Consider the following 18,240-nt stretch of genomic DNA (forward strand, 5'->3'; position numbering starts at 1 on the left):
CTGTTCAAATGTTTGGGATCAGATCAAATATTTTTCATGTTTAAAAGTTTAAAATCTGTTCATCAAGTATGCATTTATTTGACCAAAAATACAGAAAAAAAATAATATTTTAAAATAATAATATTACCATTTGAAATAACTGTTTTCTGTTTTATTATATTTTAAAATATTATTATTTGACGCAAAGCTGATTTTTCATCAACATTACTCCAGCCTTCAGTGTCACATGATCCTTCAGAAATCATTCAAAAACCATTTGCTGATTTAATATCAATTTTGAAACCAATTTCGAACCCCCAACTGCTCCCCGGGCACTGCAGCATAATTGGCTGCCCACTGCTCCAGGTGTGCGTTCCCAGTGTGTGTGTGTGTGTGTGTGTGTGTGTGTGTTCACTGCTCTGTGTGTGTGCACTTTGGATGGGTTAAATGCAGAGCACGAATTCACGAAAAGTATGGGTCACCATACTTGGCTGAATGTCACTTCACTTCACTTAAGTCTATCACTTTAATCAATTTAACACATTCTAGCTGAATAAAATAATTAATAAAAAAAAAAAAATACTGACCCCCAAACATTTGAACTGTAGTGTATATTGTTACAAAAGATTTATACACATATGCAAAAAAAAAAAAAAAAAAAAAAATATATATATATATATATATATATATATATATATATATATATATATATATATATATATACATAGTTAGTTTTGTTTTGTGATGGTTATTCATGAGTCCCTTTTTTCAGATGCTTGTTCTGAACATTTAAACTGAGCTCTGTTCTTCAGAAAAATCCTCCAGGTCCTGCAGATTCTTCATTTTCAGCATCTTTTGCATATTTGAACCCTTTCCAGAAGTGACTGTATGATTTGAGGGACTCACAAACACAACTATTAAAAAGGTTCACACATTCAGTGACGCTCCAGAAGGAAACACGTGCAATAAGCCGGGGGGTGAAATCTTTTGAACAGGATGAAGATGTCCACATTTTTCTTATTTTGTTGAAAAAATATTTTTTCCCTTTAGTACATGCCCTTTGGAAATTAAGTACAATTTACAAAAGGCATAGTTCACCTGCTTGAGCTACCAGGAGCTGATATTGCAGTTTCTAAATTTAGAAAAATCTATATTTTTCTTACACTAATGCATTGTTTCGCTTCAGAAGTCACTTATTAACACCCAGGAGCTGTGTGGAGTAGTTTTATGATGGGTGGATGGATGCACTTTTTTTCTGCTTCAAAAACAGGGGCACCATTTATTGCCATTATTCAGCTTAGCAGAGCCAGGACATTTTTAAATATAACTGCGACTGTGTTCGTCTGAAAGAGGAATGTCAGATACGCCTAGGATGCCCTGAGGGTGAGTAAATTTTAGGTTAAACTGTCACTTTAATGCATCATGTTTCCTTCTGGGACATTAATTAATGTGAAGGGCGTGTGAGTAATTCATGCAGAAAGCTGCTGACTAGGTTTTGAAACCGCGCACAGAAGCCAGTCAGTTTTGGCGGTACTGGCCCTTTAAGAGACTCGGTCCTGGTTTTTGTTACTCAGTAACACCCCGAGTCATTTCACTATGGCGAAGGGGCTGTAAACAAGTGCGGTGGGAAAAAGTGCGTACTCTATGTGTAAAATAGATTTCCGTTAGAGATGATTTCGCGTTTAGTTGCGTATATATAACATAGCATACATAGTGATGCAGACAGTCTCAGATTTCAGTAACATGGACTGGATCAAACCATCAAACCTCTTTCAAAGACACCTTTTATCCTGTTAGTCCGGAACTATTTTAGGTTGAAATCATGTTGACAGGGTCCAAAACCACCTTTAAAGTGAGACAGATGGTCCCGGACATGAAGGTAAGCTTTACAGTCAAATAATAATTAGCATATTTTTTTTAGAAGTTAATTATTGTCTTCTCATTTCTACGTCGTCTAATAATAATATAAACACTTCAATTCATATTAAAGTAACCACGATTTTGACATGATTCCAAACATATCCATGTACATTTTATTTATTTAATCTTTCAGTTCATAACAGTTGGGTGAATGTTTATGCAGCGTTTGTGCAACTTTCACGCAAACGCAATGAATCACTTTCCCTGGAAAACTGCATCCATTACATTCATTATTTTACCAGAAATAAATTAAATGGATGGGACCACAATCTGCATCTGTGGTAGGGGTCATTTTTCAATTAAAAATAGTTTAAATTTGTTATTATTATTTTAAATGTTGTCTGGCATGTGAATTTAAACTCAAGTTAGTTGTATTAACATTTGGACCTGAGCTACATCAGTGAATAGATTAAATGCTGTCACTGTGAGTGATGGAATATAATGTTCCGTTCTGTACTACTCTGTCCTCTATAACTTACTCCTTAGCCTACTGTGTTTGGAAACAGCATTCACATAATTTCTCCAGAAACTCTTTAAATGGAATTATTCGACAATTTGTGGTTGCGGAGTCAGTTTTTCCATTTGGAATTTTAAAAAAAAAAATAATCTAAGAATAAAAAACTCTCTAAAAGGAACACACACACAAAAAAAGCATAAATCTGCTTTAGTGGGGATGTAATGTCTGGCTGATGGTATTTGTTAATTAAAAATTATACAGTCTAAATATGTTTGAATAACAGCCTCCTTTATGGGATTTGCAGATGGGATTATGTTTTCATTTTTCATTTTCTTTTTTTATGAATTGTTAATTTATATATATATATATATATATATATATATATATATATATGTATATGTATGTGTGTGTGTGTGTATGTATGTATGTATACTCTGTGTGTGTTTGTGTGTATTATATATTATATTATTATTATTTATTTATTTTGGAGATTGACTGTATAAATTACCTTCCACTTTTGTTGTTTAGAAAAGAGCAGATTGGACATTCTGCCTAGCATCATCTTTTGTGTTTCATTACATTTACATTACATTTATTCATTTAACAGACACTTTTATCCAAAGCAACTTACAAATGAGGACAATGGAAGCAATCAAAAACAACAAAAAGAGCAATGATATATAAGTGCTGTGACAAGTCTCAGTTATCTTAACACAGTACACGTAGCATGGGATTTTAAATAATATAATAAATAAAAAGAAAACAGATAGAATAGAAAAAGAATAGAGCAAGCTAGTGTTAGAGGTATGTATGTGTGTGTGTATATATATATATATATATATATATATATATATATATATATATATATATATATATATAATTTATATTTGTTTATAAATGAAAAGAAAAGAAAATACAAAAAGATTAGAAAGGTAGTTAAAATTATTATTACCGGTATTATTATTATTATTAAGAATAGAATTAGAGTAGTGAGTGCTAAAGTTAGAGGGTCAAATGAAGATGGAAGAGATGTGTTTTAAGCCGATTCTTGAAGATGCTCGGATTGAGTTGGGGAGGTCATTCCACCAGGAGGAAACATTTCATTTAAAAGTCTGTAAAAGTGACTGTGCTTCTTTGGGATGGCACAATCAAGTGACGTTCACTTGCAGAACGCAAACTTCTAGAGGGAACATAAGTCTGAAGTAATAAATTTAGGTAAAGGGGTGCAGAGCCAGTGCTGGTTTCATACAAGAAAGAAAATAACACATGGTCTGAATGACATGAAGATGAGTAAATGATGACCGTTTTTATTTAAGCTATAATCTGCCAGTGCTCACCTCTGCTCCACAACTTTTCTTCTCTGGCTATTTTAAGCTTCCTCTGGGCGGTGGTGGGGGGCGGGGATGGAACGCTAGCAGATGCGTCCACCCGCGGTTTCTGGAGAGCGTGGAGGCCCTGATGTGCACAACATCTGGCTGTTGCCATGGAAACATTCTACCCTGGAACGCGCTAGGTGTGGAGGTGGTTAATATGTATTGCTGAAGTGTCAGATGCACAATGCAAGTGGCTCTTCCCTGCTTCGAAAAAGAGTGTATAGGTCACCCAAGCTGGTGCATTTGAGAATGGTGTGACCTATATTTTGTTCCAGTGATGTAAATGAACAGATGGAGAAAGAATTGTGAACGTAGCAGTTGTGGCAAGACTTTACCACATTGGCTTTTTCATTTAAAACTCATTAAACTTTTAAATCAGTCACGAAGATTTTCAGTGCTGACAAGTGAAGTTTCAAACTTTTCAGACAGGAGTCTTGGGATCAGCTTGTATTGAATGTCTATGGTTTAATAAATAAAACTCTAAATATGATACACTGCTTCGCTGCATTGGTCAAACTTCACACTGTAAATGCAAATATACTGCTGCAGAGCAACTTTCCAGCTCCAGAAATATCTCATTCATTGTTGCTTGTTTGGTTGGAGTGGAAGACGCCATGTGGCATATGTAATTACTTGTGTTTATATTATTGAAGTGAATGCCGTCATCTGGTTTCGGTGCGAGATGACTGTTTGTTTAAATAAGAGATTTGCTGAAGGTTTGTTTTGACTTTAAATTATTTAAAAATGTGTTCCTGTAGCTCAAGTGATGGTTGGGGGTTCGAATCCCAGGGGACACATGTTAGGAGAAAATTGTCAGCCTGAATGCAATGTAAGTCACTTTGGATAAAAGCATCTGCTAAATGCATAAATGTAAAAAGACTGTACATAACATAAACATGACTGCAGTGCACACACCCTCTAACTGACCTTGGAGCACCATACAGAACATGACGACACTGAATAAGCTTTAGATGACAAAACAGTTGGAGCAGTGTGGTTGTGTATGTGATCTGAGTGCGGTTGCTTGGGTGTTATGTGTTTCTTACTAGTCTAAGTCTCTAGACATGGCTCAGGTCCTCTTGGTGGACTTTTTCGCCCCCTGCCTGTTTTATTACTCTCCAAGCCAAAATATTTAATCTAATTGCAATTTGCAGTTTATCAAATTGGAAGTACTGATGTTGCAGGATGATATTCATGCCAATTATTATTTCTTAGTGCGATATAGTAATATATTATTTTAGTATCATTGAGATAAGGGTTTTTATCAATACCCCCCCCCCTTCAAAAAAAACAAACAAACATTCCTTGAGATAAAATAAATGTTAACTGAAATTAACTATAAAAATGTGACATTTATTTTTATAAATATTAAAAATGCAATGAGACTAAATAAATACAAAGCCCTATGCAGACAAAAAAAAAAAAATAATATATATATATATATATATATATATATATATATATATATATATATATATATATGTATATATATATATATGTGTGTGTGTGTATTGCTCTCTCTATAAATTAATAAAAAATGAAAACACTCAAACTAAAATTAAAGTGAAATCAAACAAAAATAAATAGTAAAATCTAATTCAAAATATTGGCAATAACAACTTAAATGATACTAAAATGACACTGATTTTAAGTTAATATTTTCAATTAGTAATTAATTTTATATTTAAAAAATTCATTTAAATTTTTGTGTTTTAGAACTGTTATTTGTTTTTATTTTGTAATTCATTTTTAGTATTTATGTGCCATTTAATTTTTTCATTCATTTTTATTTAATTTGTAGGTTTTTTTTTTATTTATTAGTACATCGTTAAATTAAATGAAAATTTTAAATTTTGCCTTGAAATGTAGCTAAAATAACCTTTTATAAATATTTTATTTCGGTTAACGTTTATTTTATTTCAAGTAACAAACATGTTTTTAATGGGTTTGGTTTTGGTTTTAGTTATAGCTATAACTTTAGTATAAGTTTAGCTATAACTCTTGTTATGATATTGATTCCACCCGTTTTGCACTAAGCATTGATGTTAAAAGCTGCTTTAGTAGGGATAAAAAGGCTATCAAAGGCAGCGACGCGGCTAGACAAGAATAATTTTTCGATTCAGATATGTTAGTTTGAGAAAAAAGTTGCTATTTTTAACCATCTGAACTGACAAACAGAAAAAAAATACTTCAAACGTTTTAGAGAAATAGATGCATTGTTCCCATTTGTTGACGTTTCTCTGCAGCAGTGGTGGACGAAGTACACAAATCAAGTACTTGAGTAAAAGTACAGATACGAATAATAAAATATTACTCCAGTAAAAGTAAAAGTACTCCTTTTTCAATTTTACTCAAGTGAAAGTACAAAAGTACTCAATTTTGTATGTACTTAAGTAAAAAATTACTGAAAGATAGATGTTTGCAATTTTTATATAGGCTAATTTAATTTTATATTAGCACATTTTTTTTATAATCCTACTGCTCAAAATACCTGGGATTTTTTCCAAAATAGCCACTATATTTTTGTTGTTGATATGGACTATGCTTACGAGAGTAATGTTCACTGTGAAGCTTACACTGTGATGTACCTGAGAGAAAACAGAGATGACCATCTGATTTTCACCAGTAAGAAAAAAGTATTTTAAAGTTTGTGGTTTTACAGAACACCACAGTTATATATGACAAGATAATAAGGCCTGAAGTTAGGAAGAACATCTTAAGGAAAATATAATTATATTTTCTTAATGATTTTTTTCCTTCTCAAACTTTGTCTGTGGTGTAAAAACACCCCTGGCCAAACGGGGTGCATCTCTTCCCCTCTTTGATAATTACTGTAGTTACCATGTTCTGAACATCACATCCTTTCTTTTCTCCCCAGATGTAATCTATCTATTTATCTATCTACCTATCTATCTATATATATATTTACCTACCTACCTACCTACCTACCTACCTACCTACCTGTTGAATAAAAATATTTGGACATTATTTATAAAAATTACCTCCAGTTAGCACCAGCAAGCCTGCTAGACATTTAGCATCAGCTACAATATTTACTTATTTTCAGTACCGTTCTGAATAAACATTCATGTCTGTCTAACGTTACTCGTCTAAAAAAAAAAAGCCCAAATATTCATTTATCACCAATTAACTGTTTGACAAACACTTCCTGCGAGATCTGAATTTAAAAAAATCTCAAACATGCTCCGAAGTCCTGATCTGAATCAACCGAGTCGTGAACAGGCTCCGAAGTGCCGATCTGAATCAACCGACTCGCGAACATGCTCCGAAGTGCCGATCTGAATCAACCGAGTCGCGAACAGGCTCCGAAGTGCCGATCTGAATCAACCGAGTCGCGAACAGGCTCCGAAGTGCCGATCTGAATCAACGGAGTCGCGAACATGCTCCGAAGTCCAGAAGTCCCGATCTGAATCAACCGAGTCGCGAACAGGCTCCGAAGTCCCGATCTGAATCAACCGAGTCGCGAACAGGCTCCGAAGTGCCGATCTGAATCAACGGAGTCGCGAACAGGCTCCGAAGTCCCGATCTGAATCAACAGAGTCGCGAACAGGCTCCGAAATTTGCCGATCTGAAAACTTCGACCAAAGAATGTAAAAAATAATTCTATTTCTCTAATAACTCTAACTCTACAACTCTATGAAAGACTCAGATCACGTATCTAAAAATAAATCGCTATAGTAAATGACAAATAATAAGAGGAGTGAAGTTTCCTACCGCTCTGCTGTGTTTGGTCCTCACGCACGTCTCCGCCCCTCACACGCGCCTTTACAGAGCTAAATTAATCATCTTTGCTAATTATTATACATTTAATTCATTGTCAGCTTCAGGTACTTCATTTATTGTTCAATGAACTGTTTGAAACAAAAAAAAGGTTGTATTTCAGTAATAATTCTAAATTATCAAAATAAAATATATAAAATAAATAATAAAAAATATGATTTTCAGTTACAATAATTAATCCTAAATTCCGACATTAATAACTTACTTTTAGCAACATCAGACGCACGCGCTCACAAGATCTCACGGTTCTTACTTCTGTAGACTCACAGTAAACAGTTCATTTGAATCAGTGAGTGGTCGACTCCAGAACAGCTGCAATCGGATCATTCTAATTCGTAAACGAATCGTTTGGTGCGATTCGCGATCCGATTTAAAAGTTTATTTTGAAAAGACTCAGTTCGTTCATGATGAATCAGACACCGCTTCTGCGTGTCGGAGCACGTGATATATTATAGGGAGTAACGATATGTTTTATGAAATGTAGGGTTAAAAGTACGATCTTATGCTTTGGAATGTAGTGAAGTAAAAGTTACTCAAAATAAAACTACTTCAGTAAAGTACAGATACTTGAAAAATGTACTTAAGGACAGTAACGAAGTAAAGCTACTCCGTCACTGTCCACCACTGCTCTGCAGCAGAGAGATGCACACGAAGAGCACATGAAAATAACAAGCCACCGAACAGTAAATATATGCTCTACAAAGCGATAGTTTTAAGCGTCCCACTGGGCCTCTAGTTTCCTTGTTAAGCTCTAGATTCATGCTCTGCACAAAAGCTTATTATGCCTCTAGGCAATGACTAATAAACTTAACAGTGTGAGGTTTATATGGTGGCACCGTGCATTCCCACATTCCCATTGGCTGTCTTGTGTCTGCGAGTCTGGCCGGGCTGATTCGCAGAGAGGAGGCCTGTATGTTCCCTCAGCTGCATTCTCTGGCCACAGAAACCAGTGGAAGCCATGAGCAATGGAAACTGCAATGAGTCTTGTCTGCTTCTGCCCTCAGAAGCTGAGCGAAGGGAGGGAGAGATATATTTAATGATGAAGAAAGAGGCAATGAAAGCGATTACACGATAGCGGTGGCGACCATGTGACTCAAAGAACTGAACCCTCAGCAGAAATGTGCTACTGAAGGCTTTTTTCCCCCATTTCATTTATCTGTCTTGCACTTATTGCACATTTATTCACTTCCTCAGAGCCGTCCAGTTTCCTGGACTTTGAATTCTTAATGACTCTTGTCTGTAGATCTATATTCGTTTAGGAATTCTGCAGGGTGGGATTTGGATTTAAATCCCCATGAAAGCAGATGCAAGAGCGTGTTTGTTTGTTTTGTGTTTGTTTTGAACACAGTGTTGCAGATCACAGGGGGATATAAAGTTACTATTTAAAAAATTAAGACTGAAAACAAACTCACTTGTTCCTGTCCTAGTTACTTTTTCAAATGTAGCCTCTGTTTAGAAACACTTTGTAGTTGTGTTGTTTTCCTTCAGGTCTTGGCCAGAATACCAGCCTTTAAAAGTTCAAAAACAAAAACACCTGTTAAGATGTTCAAAGGAAACTAGAATAAAACTATTTTTTTTTCTTCTTGTTCTGGTGGATTTTATTATGGCTGGCTTTTAGAGTATCTTGCTACTAAATTTACAAAATACAAAACTGAAACTGAGCAAGCAGTAAATAATTGTATACATGATTTGAATTTCCAAAAATAAAAGTATAGCATCATGATAATTTTTCTTAGAAAAAAATAAAATAATTAATTAATTTGTTTAAATGTTATTTTAATCTATTTGTTAATTTAAATTTAATTGGAGTGGGGGGGGGTTAATATAATTAATAATTCATATAATAAATAATATAATATTTCATATTAGTTTATTACCTCACAAGTTCTCAGAAGTTGCTAATGTGGGCAATGCAACATTTCTTGTTCTCTCACCATCTTTCCTGTCCTTTCTCCATTAAACATGACTGAAAGGTAACAAATAATAAATAATTTTTTAGAATAGTTCAGTTGATATCAGTTGATTCATACACCTATTTCTATAAAACATATTTTTATACATGTGTAAATATCCTTTTTTAATTCTCTATTTCTATTTATTGAAAATATTTTTTTCTGGTCATTTGAGAAATCTTAATAGAAAAATGTAAAAGTGCTCCACTTGCATGATGAAGCTGGTAGGGTGTAGCTCAAGTGATAGAGCATTGCGTTAGCAAGCACAAGGTTGGGGGTTCGAATCCCAGGGGACACATGATAAGAGAAAATTGTCAGCCTGAATGCAATGTAAGTCGCTTTGGATAAAAGCATCTGCTAAATGCATAAATGTAAAAAGACAGTGCATAACATAAACATGACTGCAGTGCAACACACCTTCTAACTGACCTTGGAGCTGTTTCTGCACTCCTTCTTTTGAGACTTGGGTTTCTTAATAAGCACCATAAAGAGCATGACGACACTGAATAAGCTTTATATGACAAAACAGTTGGAGCAGTGTGGTTGTGTATGTGATCTGAGTGCGGTTTCTTGGGTGTTATGTGTTTCTTACTAGTCTAAGTCTCTAGGCATGGCTCAGGTCCTGTTGGTGGATGTTTGTTCAGATCTCTAACTTTAAATACGAGCAGCAGTAATATGTTATTTTAGTATCATTGAGATTAGGATTTTAATCAAAATTCCTTCAAATAAAATATGTAAAATATGTGAAAACTTGCATGTTGACACTGGTAGGGTGGTTTAGTCAAACTGAATGTTTGAAGAACTGCAGTTATTATCTGTATGATGCAGCCAGATGAATCTGGTTCAATCTCGCAACATTAATGTTAGAGATGCTGAAGCTCTTTCTCTATTTAGGTGTGATTTGGAGCTGTGGGTTCAGACCTCTGGAAGAATGTCAGCCCTGTTCTACCAAGCAGAGGTGTCAAGTAACAAAGTACAAATACTTCGTTACTGTACTTAAGTAGAAATTTGGGGTATCTATACTTTACTTGAGTAATTATTTTTCAGCCGACTTTTTACTTCTACTCCTTACATTTTCACGCAAGTATCTGTACTTTCTACTCCTTACATTTAAAAAAATAGCTTCGTTACTGCTATTTCATACCGGATTGTTATCGTTCAGAGAGAGAGAAAGAAAAAAACCCTATCCAGATAAATCGCGCCATCCGGATGGAGTGAATTTGATTGTGGTTGGATGAGAAGTATACACATATACCATTCCGACACCCTATTGGTCCATACGCGATCCATCACACCTGCACATGACACAAGTCACATCACACTGCATAGACAGTTCTGGGTTCGTTTATCAAAAAATATATTTCTTAAAAGTAGGTTGGAACCAGTAGTATCCGATCGCCTCAGAGTCAGTCCGCTTGAATTTCAAATGAAACCGGCGTCAGTCCGGTCTCCTCCCGTCTTTCAGCGCGCTCTTCAATCCGCCGACCACGGTGGAGCAGCGCGAGCTCAAACAGAGACAGAGGACACAAGGTGTGTGTTTACCGATAGATTGTTAGAATATCTGTATCTGTGAAGTTCTTTGTCATAAATACAGTTTACAAAAGGTCACGATCAGTCGGTTTCTCATCTAGTGTAAAGTTTTCGCTTGTCACCGCTAATCACGAAACAGCTGTTTCCTTACACTTATTTAAATATACTTCATTTAATCATACGTACATACACTACTGTGCAAAAGTCTTAGGCAGTATTTTCACTTAAAAGAATGGTGTTCGGCCAGTTATTTATATATTTTGCTGTAGAGTGTCACTGTCAGTATAAAATATCAGTTTACAATTCCAAACATTCATTTTGCCATCGTCAAACTGCTTGTGCATTCAAAATCGCACTAGATTATTATTAAAATTAATGGCAAACTACTGTCCTACTGACACATTGCAGCAAAAGATATAAATAACTGGCTTAAAACCCTTTTTTGGGATGAAAACACTATTCTTTCTTTTCCATAAGACTTTTGCACAGTACTGTATTTTAAAAACGAGATTGTTGCTTCTTTATAAAGAATGAGCATACAGTCATTCACAGAACTGATTTAAGACAGTGACAGACAGCACTCATCTTAACTAAATATCAGAGTGAGTGACAGAGATACAGTAGAAACATTATGTGTACTTTTGTATTAAATAATGACCCAGATTGTGAAATACATTTATTAGCCTTAGATTAAGGGAAGCACAACTTGGGAAATGAGAGCATCCAAGGTGAAAGCTATGGATTTATTTTAAATATTTGTAATGTTCTTTAATGTTATCCATAGTTTTTTTTGTAGTTCTTTTTTTTTTTTTTAAGTATCGGTTCAGGCACGTTGAGGCGCCAGTACCATTTTAAAAGTATCGAAAAGGCACTGGACCCTACTTAAAAGTTATTATTTATTTCTCACTACTGGCTCATTTGCCAAATGGGTGCTTTCTCTTCGTCCTCCACAAATTAAGCTACTGTAGGTAGTTGGGTAGTGAGACGTTTTAATAAATTATCGTTTGCGATTAATGACGCAAATGACAATGTTGTGATATCTAGGCTATAGAGCATCACAGTCCCACCCACAGCTGGTGCCGGAACTAAAAATTCAATGCAATTTCTGCATTGACATTTGGGGTATAAGCCATTAAAACGTAACCATACATGGTAGACTTAAAACCAGCTACGGCTGTACTAAGCAACAGTATATGCTCATATAAACGTAAAAAGATCATGGGGGCACTAACCTTGTTTTGATCTAAATGCCTTTTATTCGCTATGTCTTGGCTAAGTACTTCATTACCCACAATCCTGAACAATCTCACAATCCCACAGTGATGCATCTGATTGGTGGAGCTCGTATAACCGTCTGGTTAAACCCCTCGAAGGTCCGTGAAGACTGAAGATCATTAATAAAAAAATAAAATAAAATAAAAACCTGTATTGCGTTTTTGCACGGTAGACTTATCAGTGCAATCATGATCTCCTTGGCTGCCATTGAGAGTTTTGCAGGGAGGTTGGTAACTTTAGTTAGCATTATCGTCCACTTTAGCTAGGCTACTGTAGCCTCCATATGAAATGAGTCATATCAAGCATTTTATAATGCCACTGTCAAAACAATATTTAGCCTAGACATACCTTTTTGTGCATTTACTGAACATTTGTGTAATGGTAACGACATGTGTTGACAACTGAGCAGTGATTGCAGTCAGATACAAAGCACTGCACCATTGCTGACGTTATCGTTAACCACTTTCACACACGCACACAATATAAAATACACGATGATAAAATAAAAATCAATACACAATACATATATAAAACACTATTTATTTACACGATTAATACTGAAAGAACTGCTATTACTGCACATTCACTATATAAAATAAAATTCACTGGAGGAAAAAGTTCGTGCGAGCGGCCGTCATCAGATTTGGATGTCGCTCAAAAGGCTCGTTGCCTCGTTCGCAGTTGTGGCTTCAGTCGATTTCAATGGGGCGCGGTGGTTTATGGGATGAGTAGTTCCTGCGCTCGAAATGAAAATATGTACACAGTCTTGTACCTTTGACTTTTTTTGGATTTTGTCTTAATTTTTTCACTTGAAATGATATGTTATATGCTTATGAGTTCAGCCGTAGCTGGTTATCCTCACACATGCTCTATAACTCTTTAGATACAGATTTTTCCGAAAGTGAATGGGAGAAATGAATGGGAAATTTACTTCCGGCACCAGAGCTCTCTCGGGCTGTGGGTGGGACTGTGAAGCTCTATATCAACTGTGTAACTCGTTACCCTCCGAACACTGGACATAGCAGACGTATGTACCGAATACAAGAAGCTATCAATCAAGAAGGTATCAGGATTATGAGTTATTTTTCATTTTTAGTTTTTGAATAATCACTTAGATTAATCATTCATTTTGACAGCACTATAATGTTTATTGTAAATAGTCAACCATACAAGTGTAATTGTTACTAAGCCTGCACTGATGTTCTTGTCCATTGCCCTCACAGAGTCCTGCAGCTAAGCTTGGATGTACATTTACATTCGATTCAAGGTTATTGATGACATGCCTCTGAAGTTTGACTTTTTGCACCATAACAATACTTATTGGCAACTAGTCATCATATCTCTAGCTCTTTAATGTATTTGCATTGTACTAAAATGAGTTCATTTTCAATGGGCATATATGTGGCTGAAACAGGTAGCCTAGTGCCTCCCAAATTTTTCAACATGAACATTTTAATATAACATAGTCATTATGGCCTTTAGAAAAAAAATTTTTTGAGGAGGTGGGGTAGTGCACAATAGGCCCTTGTGGCACGGCCCAAGCTTTTGTTCTTAATGGCATTTTTTTTCCTTACATTACTTTTATACTTTAAGTAGTTTTTTAGACCAGTACTTTTACACTTTTACTTGAGTAAAAAGCTTGAGTTGATACTTCAACTTCTACAAAAGTCTTTTTAAACCCTAGTATCTATACTTCTACTTGAGTAATGAATGCCAATACTTTTGACACCACTGCTACCAAGTAGTGCCTCACAACTGAATGACGCTTTGTAATAAAAGGGTTGATAACATCAGAGTGTTCAGTTTAAGCCTCTTGTAAATGATGCTACTTGTGTGGTTCAGTTGCACTGTGGGAAAATGAAACCTGAAAGACTATTTTGAGATTAATGCGATTTAAATATAGCGCAAGGAGGTGCTTTCTAGTTAAACTATTCTGAGCAGTGCATATAAATGTAGACCTCATTTCCTGTGTCACTCTATCAAAAGGCAAATAAAATACATGCAAAACTGAATGTTTGCATAGCGTGCATCAGCCAGACTAATGAATTGTTTGATATTTTGAAGTTTTTAGCATTAACCAGTGTCTGGTTAATATGTTAATATAAGTCCGAGCTTTCCATTTTCGAATGTTTTGAGTGTTTTTTGAGACAGATATATTGTATAGTGTATTTGTCAGAACATCACCTGACCAAACTGGAAAATTGGTCCCATTGCATCCTCTTGTCAACGAAAGTATTAACAGCAATATGAACTAATGGCGATATCTATGAACTTTATAGCAATCAGCTAACCTTGCTAGTTGTTATTGCTGCTGGTGAAACAGCTCAATATTTAACAAACCCCATAAAAAAAGACCTGAACCGGACCTGTTTTAAAGAATGCAGAAAGAATGTTTTTTTTTTTTTTGCACATACTGTATAACCCCTATTAATTTTACCATATGATATGACAACCTTAATTTCTTTATCTCTCTGTGTTTGCAGGAGAGGATGATGAGCCACAGTAGCCTTCATGCACACGGGAGAGATGTGTTCGGCCTCTGCTGTTTGCCAGGTGAATCTTACAATGCAATCTTATTTGTATAATATATTGACATTTATAACAGGATATTACCTATTTTTCAAATTACACTTCTGTTCAATTTTTATGCTTACCAAAGCTGTATTTATTTCATAAAAAGTACAGTAATATTGTAGAATATTATTACAGTTTCAAATAACTTTTTTTGTATTTGAAAATATTTTAAAGTGCAATTTATTCCTGATGCATGTAGAATTTTCAGCATCATTACTTCAGTCCTCAGTGTCAGAAATCATTCTAATATTATGATTTTCTCAAGAAACATTTCTTATTATTATGATTCATGAATCAGTAAATCATATTGTTGAATCGGATTATTGAAATCTATCAAGCTTCCAAACCAAATGATTGCCTGAAATGAATCCGACTTCCCAACACCGTTTGAGAGAGGGGAGTACTCCAGGAGAGTGTTTGTTTAGTACAGTGTTGCATACAAAAACAGTGATGTAGTGATTTGGCATGTGACTGAAATAAGTAGTCACGTTAGTAGCAGCGCTGCTTTCGGTCTGACCCCCGACAGGAAAGCACCAGGTCTACAGGGTGTGAATGGCCTCAGAAAACAACGGCTCAGTGTGCAGAGTGTGTGTGGAAGCCCAGCAGCCCCTCACCATAATCTCAGCGTCAGCAGTGTGTTTAAGCAGTAGCTTTACTCAGGAATGTTGGCAGGCCGTGAATCTGACCCGGACAACCTAATCTGTAACGCTTCATATCAGCACTTCCATTCAGCGGCCCTTTGGGAGCACAGAGCCGCTCACCTCAGCACTTCTCTCACACAGAGCTCACTATTTGTTGATTTTTTTTAGGGTGCATAGTCTCTTACTGTTTGGACATCAAACACACACAAACATATTGACTGTATTTCCCAGCTAGTTTTTACTTTATTCTCAACGACATTTAAAACAGTTTCTTCCCTTAGGCAATCCATTTCATGAATGGTTACCTCTGCAATAAATGTGTAATACTCAACATGACTTATACATTATTTATTTAACACACATACCTCTTTTTCCATTTCCTTGCATTTGTACAAAATAAAAGAAACGTAATATAAAAATGTGAACACCTGCAAGTTGACACTGGTAGGGTGGTTTAGTCAAACTTAATATTTGAAGAACTGGTTCAATCTCGCAACATTAAAGTTAGAGATGCTGAAGCTCTTTCTCCATTTAGGTGTGATTTGCAGCTGTGGGTTCAGACTTCTGGAAGTATGTCAGCGTTTCTTTTATTTTGTACAAATGCAAGTCATGTTGAGTATTACACATTTATTGCAGAGGTAACCATTCATGAAATGGATTGCCTAAGTTAGTTACACACCTGTACACACACAAACCATCTATTGTCTACTTTGTATATTGTGTATTATTTTAAAATATTTTTTGTATATTGTTATTTCCTGTTTACTTATCCTGTTTTTATTCTCTGTATTATCTGTGTCTTGTCTTGTCACTGTAATCTGTTTGCACTGTGGAAACAAATTCCTCATATGTGTAATCATACCTGGCAATAAAGCTCTTTCTGATTCTGATTTAAATCATTTATTATTTTAATTTATTTTGAATGATTCCTTTTGTAATTATTATTTAATTTAATTTATTTATTACTTTTAATTATTTTTAAATAAATATTATTTGTAAATTTTTTATTCTTTTTTTATTTATATATTTACTTTCATCTTTATTTTATTTTTACTGCATTGCTGTTCACAAACCCACAGCTGTCCGACTTCTCTAGAAACCCAGTTATGTAATATCAGAAACTAAAAGATTTTTCAGTGTGATATTCCATTAAAGAAAGAAAAAAAACACCACCTTTAAAGGGGAGAGGCCTTATTAGTTTAAGGTCACTGTTACATGGTATAAACCTTGCTGGAAATGTCTTAACTGCAAGTTCATGAAATAATAAGAGTTTGTTTGCTCTGTTATCATGGGAATGTAAGATGTGACCTTGCTTCATGGTTTCTCATTCGTGTGATGAAAGCTGGAACAAACCGGTTGACGTGACCCGGAGAGGTTTGACCAACATGGCATGAGTCTGGTAGTGCACGCTACCCTTGTCTGAAAGTGAAGTGTAATGGAAAACAAATGTTGACAAAAACAAATCGAACTGGACGTGTGGTTCACATTAGTAAAGCAGCAAATCGCTGAAACTCAACACAACCCGGGAGAGATGGATTTGTGTTATTCATTTGGACTGAAAGAGTTTTATTTTGAGCTAAATTAAGAAAAAGTGAATTGGACAAACTGAAATGAATCGGTTTTATTTATATAAGATAAGATAAGATAAGAAGCACTTTATTCGCCAAATGCATCAGCAGATACACAGGAATTTGATATGGCCATCAGTAACACACAAACTCAACACACAAACATATATGCGTATAGCTGCAAAAGCATGCCTAAAACAATCCATCAAATAATAAAATAGTCCAAAAATAGTGCAAGATCAGCTATTCATAAGGGAAATGGCTCTTGGAAAAAAACTATTAATTTAATTTATTAATTATTGTTTGTGTTATAATATTTATAATACAGTATAACATTTAATATTTTATATATATATATATATATATATATATATATATATATATATATATATATATATATTATTTAGTATTTGGTTTTAGTACTTCAACTTGAACCCATTTATTTCAGTAAACTGCTAAATTTAAGGTGTTATTTTATTCTTATTTACAGTGTTTTATTGAATATTTATTCGTTTTTCTAATATCACCATGGTGGTCCGATCTCACTGCTTCCGTCCTGTTCTCTCTGACATCTGCTTCCCATGATGCCTCAGGAATGAGTTTTGAGATCCAGCTTTTGAGAGTCCTAAAATTCAGAAACTCGCCTTTGAAAAGTGACCACTACTCATTTCACGTGTATGAGAGCAGCGTGTTCATGCCTGGGTTTAAGAGACTCACTGCATTAAACTTCTGTACTTTGCCTTCACTTATTTATGATTGTGTGAGTTTTATGTCAACAGAATCATAATTCCCTCAAACAATTTTTAAAATGCCACATATCCTTTATATATATATATGACCATAATTGCCTACAGAGACTTTAAAGTTTCTCTTTGAATTAAAAGCCAGATGTAATTCCTTCTACATATCACACAATTTTCTATTTCTGTTGCATACACTTTTAGCAGAATGCTATATATGAGCCCCAGGCTAACATGGACTAAAAGGCATGTCGTTTTCATGTGTGATTTGTATTTGCAGGAGAGTGTGTGCTCCAGCGAGCTGTGCTGGTGAGGAAGAAGCTGTCTGCTAAAGAAGGAGGAGGCTGGTTGTCTGGGACTCTGTTCTGCACTCATTTCAGAGTGGCCTTCGTGCCTCAGGACAGCCAGAAACCTGACGTGAGTGCCACAG

The 18,240-nt window shown here is 35.1% G+C and overlaps 1 protein-coding gene across 2 annotated transcripts in view; it reads left to right on the top strand.

The window, feature by feature from the left end:
* Positions 1-18,240, top strand: part of LOC113059269 (myotubularin-related protein 11-like) — a 31,638-nt gene that overhangs the window by 1,026 nt on the left and 12,372 nt on the right. Inside the window, exons 2-4 of one of the 2 annotated variants that reach the window (XM_026227646.1) lie at positions 1,250-1,362; positions 14,771-14,840; positions 18,091-18,227. In XM_026227646.1, coding sequence (XP_026083431.1) covers positions 14,777-14,840; positions 18,091-18,227 — 201 coding nt within the window. In that variant the 5' untranslated portion in view covers positions 1,250-1,362; positions 14,771-14,776. Of the gene's footprint in view, positions 1-1,249; positions 1,363-1,385; positions 1,859-14,770; positions 14,841-18,090; positions 18,228-18,240 lie in introns of those variants that run through there. The other variant, XM_026227645.1, reaches the window with a different exon arrangement.

This window comes from Carassius auratus, chromosome 41 (genome assembly GCF_003368295.1).
Source record: "Carassius auratus strain Wakin chromosome 41, ASM336829v1, whole genome shotgun sequence".
In the NCBI taxonomy this organism is placed as follows: domain Eukaryota; kingdom Metazoa; phylum Chordata; class Actinopteri; order Cypriniformes; family Cyprinidae; genus Carassius; species Carassius auratus.